Source organism: Rhinatrema bivittatum, unplaced genomic scaffold (genome assembly GCF_901001135.1).
Source record: "Rhinatrema bivittatum unplaced genomic scaffold, aRhiBiv1.1, whole genome shotgun sequence".
In the NCBI taxonomy this organism is placed as follows: domain Eukaryota; kingdom Metazoa; phylum Chordata; class Amphibia; order Gymnophiona; family Rhinatrematidae; genus Rhinatrema; species Rhinatrema bivittatum.
This window is the reverse complement of record NW_021820835.1, coordinates 11,150-22,232: the sequence shown is the minus strand read 5'-3', so window position 1 is coordinate 22,232 and position 11,083 is coordinate 11,150. Positions and strand designations below refer to the sequence as shown.

General features: G+C 53.1%; 1 protein-coding gene across 1 annotated transcript in view; it reads right to left on the bottom strand.

Annotated features, from left to right (window-relative positions):
* Nucleotides 1-10,851, bottom strand: part of LOC115082195 (brain-specific angiogenesis inhibitor 1-associated protein 2-like) — a gene marked incomplete at its 3' end in the record, with an annotated part of 19,456 nt that extends 8,605 nt beyond the window's left edge. Inside the window, 5 exon segments of the mRNA XM_029586445.1 lie at nt 6-37; nt 1,356-1,417; nt 8,837-8,923; nt 9,012-9,087; nt 10,586-10,851. Of these exon segments, the coding sequence (XP_029442305.1) occupies nt 6-37; nt 1,356-1,417; nt 8,837-8,923; nt 9,012-9,087; nt 10,586-10,633 (305 nt within the window).
* Between the last annotated feature and the right edge of the window lie 232 nt (nt 10,852-11,083).

Here is an 11,083-nt window from a genome sequence, read left to right as displayed (position 1 = left end):
CCAGCTGGGCCAGGAGCTCTGAATGGAAGAGCTTCAGCTGTAAACCACCAAGGAAAAAAACAAAAGGAAGTGTGAAATATTTCACTGGGTGGAAAAGCACCTCGCTCGATCTTTCTTCTAAGCAGTCTGACCCTCTTCAGTGCCGTCTCTCGTCTAGGTTTCCCCACTATCGTTAATGTGCCAGACATTGTTCTCTTTTCTGAGCCGCTGCTGTTGCCAGCACTCCAGTTACCTTTTCTGTTTCCACCACTAGATCTCATGACCTATTATCACCCTCATCTCCAACACCCTACTCACTAATATCGTTATCCTGATAAATCACACCCAACTATCACCTCCACCAACCCAACCGTCAACATTATCACCAATTCCAGTCCCCCCAATGTCATCATTTATAATACCCCAGCCACCATCATAAGCAGCTGGCGTACCATCATTCTCTTCAGCACCCAACCACCACCACCATCTCCAGTACTCCAACCATGATTGTCATCAACAGCCCCACAATCAGCATCATCTCCAACACTCAACCAACATCATCATAAATACCTTCACCCTGAGCATCATCTTAAGACCCCCATCACCACCCTGATCATCCACATCTTCTGCACCATCAACCTAATCTCTAATACTCTAATCATCTTCAATACACTAATCACCTCCCTCATCTTCATCTCCAGTACCCCAACCATCATAAACAACATGAATATCTTCATTCTCTCCAGCAACCAACCACCATTCCAATCAAGATCATCGTCAACACCCCAATCACCATAAACAACATGAATATCTTAATTCTCTTCAGCACCCAACCACCATTCCAATCAAGATCATCATCAACACCCCAATCACCATAAACAACATGAATACCTTCATTCTCTCCAGCACCCAACCACCATTCCAATCAAGATCATCGTCAACACCCCAATCACCATAAACAACATGAATACCTTCATTCTCTCCAGCACCCAACCACCATTCCAATCAAGATCATCGTCAACACCCCAATCACCATAAACAACATGAATATCTTAATTCTCTTCAGCACCAAACCACCATTCCAATCAAGATCATCGTCAACACCCCAATCATCATAAACAACATGAAAATCTTCATTCTCTCCAGTACGGGTGGGGGGCAGATATTCAAGGGGTAACTAAATGAGAAAATGCCATGTTGTCTTATATAGTAAAAAATAAGGCTGTATCCACTCTTCCTTCATACCATCATCATGAGCAATTTTGTAAAAGAGAGCTACTACATTGAGAAAAAATAATAATCTTCCTCATCCACTCCTGATCACTACCTCTGTGCCAACCATGCCCTCCCAACCGTCACGGCATTCAGGCACTCACCACCTCTTCCAGCTGCACCTGGACCTGCCGGTGGACCTCGGCCATTTGGAACAAAGTGTCACCTGCAGCGAGACGAGAGAGGGAGGAGGCAGGACAGAAAAGGGTGGAGTGGGGTGGAGGATATGGAAGCGAGGAGGAGAGAGAGACATATGAAAGCCATTGGAGAAAAAGGGAAAAACCATCTGTCTATTGAAGCAAAGGTCTTCATGATCTTAATTCAGGTCTGACCCGGGCCCAACAGTGGGGTCTGTGCAGAGGCCCTGTCCGGCAGGGCCGGCTCCAGAACCCTGCTCCCCCCACCCATCACCGCCTCGGTAATGTGTCTGAGGCCACTGCCGCCAAGGATTAACTCTCTCCAGTAACCAAACTGGGCTGGGGGAGGGAGGGTTGTCAGGTATATTATACAAAAGATTCAAGTTACTGTAAGGATCGGCCCCACAGAGACAGAGACTGCCAAGCTTCTCCTGGGTCCGCTATGGTTGGAAGGACGTTTCGGCCAGCATCGTCGAAGACTGGCCAGCGGCTCCACAGGCTGGGAGGGGAAGACAGAGACTTAAGGACACGGAAATTGATCGGGGTCATTTAGCCTCCTGTCCCGGCGAGGGCCCGGTGTAATAAGGTGCGTACGCACCTAAGGCATGGAAATTGTGCTAATGAGGCATTAGCAATCCCTCCCTCCACGCCCCCTCCCCCCATGCTGAGAGGTTGGTTAGCACTCAAAATGTAACTCTCGGTCAGTTTCTGGGGGGGTGGCTCTCGTACTGAGTATTTAGGAGCGTACATCACGGTTTGGGCATACAAACATGATGTATGTACATCAACATTGGGCTTGATTCATCAAGGTATTTTCCCATAGGCACAGAATGGGAGAACAGCTTTAGTGAATCAGACAGGTTGGTTTCTGCGCATAAACCTTTGTTTTATCTGCGTTAAGCACTTTTCTTACGCACATTCTCAGGTTAGTGCACTTTTTCTAAGCTCCCGACACGCTCGCCGACTGCAGGGAGAATTGAATGACTCTTTTTCCAGCGCCCGCGTTGAGAAACCGCGCTGAATTTCAGCTCGCCATTTTAACTTGCAGCTTATTACCTCAGGCCCAAGGTTTGCAAGAGAACCGCCACCTACTGAAAGACCCTGGCAACAAGCCTTGAGGCCTACAGATCAATCAGCAAAAGACCAACATGAAGGGGGGGGAAACGCCCACAAATCTCTGAGGGAAACTGAAGAAGCAGAGCTCGCCCTGGACCAGGCATGACACCAGGGTGGGTCTGGGAGTGTTAAACTGGGTATATAAAGACAGTACAAGAAAAAGCTGTAGGAGCCCTATATGCATGTAATAAGAAAACCACTGCAGAAATTCAACCCTCCCCAGAAAAACTGCTATTCCAGCATCATTCAACCAAGTCTCCAGCATCAGGGGGTAGTGTGGAGGCAGTACAGAGGGGGAGAGAAACCCTGCACCCCTAGTTCTGCAAGCAGATCCTCCGTGTTCAAAGGAACTCCCCCAACTAATAACGGGTACAGAGCAGAACCAAGACCTTCCCCTTACTATTCACCATGCAAAGACGAATATTCACATTCTGGGGTCACCTCAATAACAGCAACACAAACTCCCTCCACTACAGACACAAAACCCTGCAAAATACACCCTCAGCACCTGCAGAGCAAACCTGCCCCACCATAACAGCACTAACTGCCAGCACTCACCCAGCAACACAAACTCTCTCCACTACAGACACTCTGTGACCCAACACAAAACCCTGCAAAATACACCCTCAGCACCTGCAGAGCAAACCTGCCCCACCATAACAGCACTAACTGCCAGCACTCACCCAGCAACACAAACTCTCTCCACTACACACACTCTGTGACCCAACACAAAACCCTGCAAAATACACCCTCAGCACCTGCACAGCAAACCTGTCCCACCATAACAGCACTAACTGCCTGCACTCACCCAGCAACACAAACTCCCTCCACTACCAGACACTCTGTGACCCAACACAAACCCTGCAAAATACACCCTCAGCACCTGCACAGCAAACCTGCCCCACCATAACAGCACTAACTGCCAGCACTCACCCAGCAACACAAACTCTCTCCACTACAGACACTCTGTGACCCAACACAAAACCCTGCAAAATACACCCTCAGCACCTGCACAGCAAACCTGCCCCACCATAACAGCACTAACTGCCTGCACTCACCCAGCAACACAAACTCTCTCCACTACAGACACTCTGTGACCCAACACAAACCCTGCAAAACACCCTCAGCACCTGCACAGCAAACCTGGGCTCTAGAACCCCAATACACCTCCTACAGGGAAGCAGAACCAGCCGGACTGTGACAGATCCCTGCACAGAACCTCCACACTAGCAGCCTCCCTCACCTCCCTCACCCACGCAGGACATGGACAGACCCTCACCCAACACAGAATAAGAATGAGAATGGTGCAGATAGAAAGTGAGCAGGAAACCCCCAGAAGCCCAACTCTGCCTGCGGTGCAGCACTGGGGAAAGAGAAGCAGAAATGCATTTCCTCCTGCGCTGAGAAAAGAGAGAAAATCCAGGACTTCCCAGCCAGGAAGGAGCAAGAAAAACTGCGTCTGATCCTGGGGAAAAGAGGAGAAACAGCAGCCAGAGCCACAGGATCCGTGGGGTCAGAACTGGGATCTGAGCAGGGGCAATGCGGACCAGCACCAGAACCTGGGGATGGTCCTCCGTGCTTTCCTCTCTGTACCCTGTAATCTTATTTCATTGTATTATTGGGATAAGAGGTTTTATCTCTTATTTTTTAAGCACCCAATAAATGATTTTGCCAACACATGGAAAAACTGCCAGGCCAGGGAAGTTTCCTGAATGGGAGGGGCGAGGAGAGGGAGGAAGCGATGGAAGAAGAATATAGGATACAGAGGGAGGGGGTGAGGGGGCAAGAGGCTTTAGATCTGGGAAAAGCAACAGGAAGTGCTGAGCGCTGTTGAGCAGGCGGCTGTGTGAGGAGAATACAGAGAGTCCGGGGCGGGATTGGGGCCATGAGGCGGTCTCCATGGCAGCCGAGACAGTCATGCAGCTAATTCCTGGGAGGCAGCCGCTCCGCTACCTTGCACTCTCCCACCGGGACCCCGCCAGGAGCAGGGGACGGCCGGGGTGGGGGCAAAGGAGCAGATGAAAAGGCCTGGGTCCTTATCACCCAAGAAGACAGAGCTTCCCCTGGACTGAGAATGCTTGACGGCAGTAGTGGTGGGGAGCTGGCGTGCATGTAAGGAAGTAGGCCTCACATCTTGAGAAGGGACTAGAGGGCAGCAGCCCTCCTCCTGCGGCAGCACACTCTGTTCTCTCATTCAAGTCAGGTGACACACGAGGACTTGAGTTCAAATTCTCCCCATCGCCGACGCTGAGTGTGTACGTGACCCTAGAGAAGTCACTTTATCTCCCTGTGCCTCAGCTCTAATCCCCGGCTCTGACACTGACTCTGTGTGTGACCCTAGAGAAGTCACTTTATCTCCCTGTGCCTCAGCTCTAATCCCCGGCTCTGTCACTGACTGTGTGTGTGACCCTGGGGGAAGTCACTTTATCTCCCTGTGCCTCAGCTCTAATCCCCGGCTCTGTCACTGACTCTCTGTGTGTAACCCTGGGGGAGTCACTTTATCTCCCTGTGCCTCAGCTCTAATCCCCAGCTCTGTCACTGACTCTGTGTGACCCTAGAGAAGTCACTTTATCTCCCTGTGCCTCAGCTCTAATCCCCGGCTCTGTCACTGACTCTCTGTGTGTGACCCTGGGGGAAGTCACTTTATCTCCCTGTGCCTCAGCTCTAATCCCCAGCTCTGTCACTGACTCTGTGTGTGTGAGCCTAGAGAAGTCACTTTATCTCCCTGTGCCTCAGCTCTAATCCCCGGCTCTGTCACTGAGTCTCTGTGTGTGACCCTGGGGGAGTCACTTTATCTCCCTGTGCCTCAGCTCTAATCCCCAGCTCTGTCACTCACTCTCTGTGTGTGACCCTAGAGAAGTCACTTTATCTCCCTGTGCCTCAGCTCTAATCCCCGGCTCTGTCACTGACTCTGTGTGTGACCCTGGGGGGAGTCACTTTATCTCCCTGTGCCTCAGCTCTAATCCCCAGCTCTGACACTGACTCTGTGTGTGTGACCCTAGAGAAGTCACTTTATCTCCCTGTGCCTCAGCTCTAATCCCCGGCTCTGTCACTGACTCTGTGTGTGACCCTGGGGGGAGTCACTTTATCTCCCTGTGCCTCAGCTCTAATCCCCAGCTCTGACACTGACTCTGTGTGTGACCCTGGGGGGAGTCACTTTATCTCCCTGTGCCTCAGCTCTAATCCCCAGCTCTGTCACTGACTCTGTGTGTGTGACCCTAGAGAAGTCACTTTATCTCCCTGTGCCTCAGCTCTAATCCCCAGCTCTGACACTGACTCTGTGTGTGACCCTGGGGGGAGTCACTTTATCTCCCTGTGCCTCAGCTCTAATCCCCAGTTCTGTCACTGAGTCTCTGTATGTGACCCTGGGTGAGTCACTTTATCTCCCTGTGCCTCAGCTCTAATCCCCGGCTCTGTCACTGACTCTCTGTGTGTGACCCTGGGGGAGTCACTTTATCTCCCTGTACCTCAGCTCTAATCCCCGGCTCTGTCACTGACTCTGTGTGTGACCCTGGGGGGAGTCACTTTATCTCCCTGTGCCTCAGCTCTAATCCCCGGCTCTGTCACTGACTCTCTGTGTGTGACCCTGGGGGAGTCACTTTATCTCCCTGTGCCTCAGCTCTAATCCCCTGCTCTGTCACTGACTCTCTGTGTGTGACCCTGGGGGAGTCACTTTATCTCCCTGTGCCTCAGCTCTAATCCCCAGCTCTGTCACTGACTCTCTGTGTGTGACCCTGGGGGGAGTCACTTTATCTCCCTGTGCCTCAGCTCTAATCCCCTGCTCTGTCACTGACTCTCTGTGTGTGACCCTGGGGGAGTCACTTTATCTCCCTGTGCCTCAGCTCTAATCCCCGGCTCTGTCACTGACTCTCTGTGTGTGACCCTGGGGGGAGTCACTTTATCTCCCTGTGCCTCAGCTCTAATCCCCTGCTCTGTCACTGACTCTCTGTGTGTGACCCTGGGGGAGTCACTTTATCTCCCTGTGCCTCAGCTCTAATCCCCGGCTCTGTCACTGACTCTCTGTGTGTGACCCTAGAGAAGTCACTTTATCTCCCTGTGCCTCAGCTCTAATCCCCGGCTCTGTCACTGACTCTGTGTGTGAGACCTTGGGGGAGTCATTTAATATCCCTGTACCTCAGCTCTAATCCCCGGCTCTGTCCCTGACTCTCTGTGTGTGACCCTGGGGGAGTCACTTTATCTCCCTGTGCCTCAGCTCTAATCCCCGGCTCTGTCACTGACTCTCTGTGTGACCCTGGGAGGAGTCACTTTATCTCCCTGTGCCTCAGCTCCAATCCCTGGCTCTGTCACTGACTCTGTGTGTGTGACCCTGGGGACAGTCAGTTTATCTCCCTGTGCCTCAGCTCGAATCCCCGGCTCTGTCACTGACTCTCTGTGTGTGTGACCCTAGAGAAGTCACTTTATCTCCCTGTGCCTCAGCTCGAATCCCCGGCTCTGTCACTGACTCTCTGTGTGTGACCCTAGAGAAGTCGCTTTATCTCCCTGTACCTCAGCTCTAATCCCCGGCTCTGTCACTGACTCTCTGTGTGACCCTGGGGGAGTCACTTTATCTCCCTGTGCCTCAGCTCTAATCCCCGGCTCTGTCACTGACTCTGTGTAATTCACTTTATCTCCCTGTGCCTCAGCTCTAATCCCCAGCTCTTTCACTGACTCTCTGTGTGACCCTGGGGGAGTCACTTTATCTCCCTGTGCCTCAGCTCTAATCCCCGGCTCTGTCACTGACTCTGTGTAAGTCACTTTATCTCCCTGTGCCTCAGCTCTAATCCCCGGCTCTGTCCCTGACTCTGTGTGTGTGACCCTGGGGACAGTCAGTTTATCTCCCTGAGCCTCAGCTCCAATCCCTGGCTCTGTCACTGACTCTGTGTGTGTGACCCTGGGGACAGTCAGTTTATCTCCCTGTGCCTCAGCTCGAATCCCCGGCTCTGTCACTGACTCTCTGTGTGTGTGACCCTAGAGAAGTCACTTTATCTCCCTGTGCCTCAGCTCTAATCCCCGGCTCTGTCACTGACTCTCTGTGTGTGACCCTAGAGAAGTCGCTTTATCTCCCTGTACCTCAGCTCTAATCCCCGGCTCTGTCACTGACTCTCTGTGTGACCCTGGGGGAGTCACTTTATCTCCCTGTGCCTCAGCTCTAATCCCCGGCTCTGTCACTGACTCTGTGTAATTCACTTTATCTCCCTGTGACTCAGCTCTAATCCCCAGCTCTGTCACTGACTCTCTGTGTGACCCTGGGGGAAGTCACTTTATCTCCCTGTGCCTCAGCTCTAATCCCCGGCTCTGTCACTGACTCTGTGTAAGTCACTTTATCTCCCTGTGCCTCAGCTCTAATCCCCGGCTCTGTCGCTGACTCTGTGTGTGTGACCCTGGGGGAGTCACTTTATCTCCCTGTGCCTCAGCTCTAATCCCCGGCTCTGCCACTGACTCTCTCTGTGTGACCCTAGGGGAGTCACTTTATCTCCCTGTGCCTCAGCTCTAATCCCCGGCTCTGTCTCTGACTCTCTAGGGCCAATACAAAACAGTGCACTCAGCCGAGCGCACTGTTTAACCTGCGGCTGGATGTGCGTTTTGGAGGCTGGAAGGGATTAGCACGTCCAACGCGCTGTGAAACTAGTAGCGCTCATCACATGCAAATGATTGCTGATGAGTCTATTAGTTATTCCCTCCACATGCAAAACCAAAAAATGTGGCCCGGACCCGCACATTTTTATGCTCAGAAACTAATGCCTGCCCATAGCAGGCGTTAGTTTCTGAGCACCCCAAAAAAAAACTGGACAGAAAGTACTGCTTGTCTGTACATCCTCCAACTTACTATCGTGGCCAGTAGGAAGTCGGAGGAAGCAAAAGGTTAAAGTGCGGGTGATCAAGTTAGGGAAATGGACCCTCAGTTAACCAGCGTTCATTTTCCTCACCCATGGACGTCCGCTGCCAAGGAGGTGCTAGGGGCGGGCAGCTGTCCCTAGCACCTCCTTGGCAGCGCGACCCCCTCATTTACATACTGCCTCGTGCACCCCGGAGAGGTGCCCGGGCGCACGTTAGGAAAGCTTTCGGCGCCCTTTTATTGCATCGGCCCCCTCTGGGTGTAATCCTGAGGGGGGGGGTCGCTTTTCTCTCCTCAGCTCTTAAGAGCAGGAGTAGTTTTAATGCTTCCAGCTACGGGTTCAAATCCTACGAGCCCCACCAATATTCCTAGAGAGCTCAGGTAAGTCCTATGGCCTCTGATACACGCCCTAGATTCTAAGCGCCGTCCCAATTTTTGCCACGGTATCATCTTTATATATTTTTGCCTCGGAAGAGGATGCTTCTCAGGCACCTACCCAGCTCCTTGGACCCTTGGCTGTCGCTGGCCAGCTCTCCGAGCTTCACCAAGGCATCGAAATAGCCTTTTGCTGCAACGGTGACCCCTGTGTGATTAGAGAGGAGGGCGTCAGCATGATGCGGAAGCCACCATCATCAGCTCATGGCACGGGGCGGGTGCCACAGGTCAATTACCTGAGAGCGCCTTCTGGTAGTGCTTTCCCATGCTGACAAAGCTCTTCAGACTGGGGTTGAACTGATCTAGGATGACCTGGAAGGAAGAAGAGAGAGGTTAACCCCGTGATCTGTCTATGGTGCTACCCCTGAGAGCGTGAAGGTTTCCTACAGAGCAAATCGACCTTGCCCGTGCAGAGCCCGCCACCTCCCAAGCCGACCACCACGACATCCCGCTCAACCGCAAGAGAGAGTTACGGGCGAGAGGACGTGCAGGTGGGGTTCTGAGTTCAAGTTGGGTCCCCAGATTCCCAGCCTCCACCAGGGTGCACACCTCAGTCGCCAGCCGCCTGCAAAGACGCCTCACGATAGCATTTCATGGAGGCACTTTAGGAAAGACGCCTGTCACAGGAGCTGTGTTCCCAATGAGCTTTCGGGGATGCAGGGATGACCTTTTCCTGTCTGGGGGTGAGCTGGTGGCTGTTGGCAGAGAGGCAGGGTCACTTTTGTAACCCAGCACGGTCAGGGGTCTGTGACCAGTGGCTGGGTTGAGTCTCAGCGGATTCTGCTCTCCTCTCTCTGCCTGTCTCTCTCCTGGCCTGAAGTCTATCATAAAGTAGCCATCAGGGCTAGATGCAGTTCTCTTGCATTTTGCATTTGTGGGGAAAATACTTAGAGCTAAGGCCCCATAATGTGATAAAAGGAAAGAATTCTCCCACCCCCCTGCAGACCAGACAGTAAGGGGTATTGTCCCCAGGGTTCTGGTGTTGGTCGGGGTTGTCCCGGTTCTGGCCCGGTGGCAGGACCCCCGCAGATCCTGCGGCTCCGGCTGCTGTTTCTCCTCTTTCCCCCAGGATCAGACGCAGGTTTTCCTGCTCCTTCCTGGCTGGGAAGTCCTGGATTTTCTCTCCCTTTTCTCAGCGCAGGAGGAAATGCATTTCTGCTTCTCTTTCTCCGCTGCTGCACTGCAGGCAGAGTTGGGCTTCTGGGGGGGTTCCCAGAGCTCAGTGCTGGGGGTCGGGGATGTTTTCGTAGGGTTTTTGTGTTACTTCAGTAATGTCTCTCCACACCCCCCCCCCCCTCACTCTCTCTGTCCCTTGCTTTTTTTGGGGGGGGGGGAGGGGGAGGTGAACTGGACAAAAAGCAGTTGAGTAAAATAAAAAAAAAAAAGAGAGAAAGACAGATCTGAGGGGGGAAGAGAAGGGAGGAAGACCAGATTTCCAGTTAAAGAAGGAGCGGAAATGGAGACGGGGAAAGAGAGAGAGAGAGAGCGAGGGGAGGACCAGACTGGAAAGCAACAGGCAGGTTGGGGCCTGGAGGAGGAAGAGACAGAAAAGCAACAGAGCTCAGAAAGAAGGGAAAAGAGGAGAGTGGAGGGATGAAGGGAAGGGGGCGAGAGATAAGGGAGGGAGAGAAAGGAGGGACACTAATAGGGAAGGGAGAAGGGCACAGAGAAAGAGAGAAATAGGGAAAGAGTTTAAGGAAGGGATAGAGAGAGCAGTGGATGGAGAGGGGAGAGGGAGAGAGGAGGAAAGGCTAGAGCTGGGGGTCGGGCAGGAGGCCTGGCGGCGCCTCCTCGGGCGGTCTCCACTTACCCTATACACGTTCTCCGTTAGCCGGGTCACCTCCTCCGACCTGGGCATCTTGACCCTGCCGGTCTTTGCAGGGGACCCCGAGGGAAGGCAGAAGGTAGCCAGGGCTGGGGGAGGGGAGGGAGAAGGGAGCCCCGAAGGCTTCTCTGGGAGGCTGGCCACAGGACCAGTGACAGAGGCAACCCAGAGAGGACTGCGGGAAGGGAGGGGAGGGGGGGGATGCACTACAGAGAAACAAAAGTTGCTGGGGTTTTTTTTTTTATTATTTCTGTGTTTGGCTCGGGGTGTGAATAACTTCCAACCAATGGCAGTCGCCTCCCCCTCCCTCCCTCCTCGCCAAACGCTCTGCATCCAGGGGGCGGGGCGGGGCCTCTGGCCAGCTGCAGGAGGAAAGGGCCCGTGCTGGGGGAGTCCTGGGCCCACCTCGGCCCGTCCCCAGGCCCCTTTCCCTCCCCCCACTCGCAGGGCACCCCCCCGCGCCTCTTGATTCCGATTGGGCCG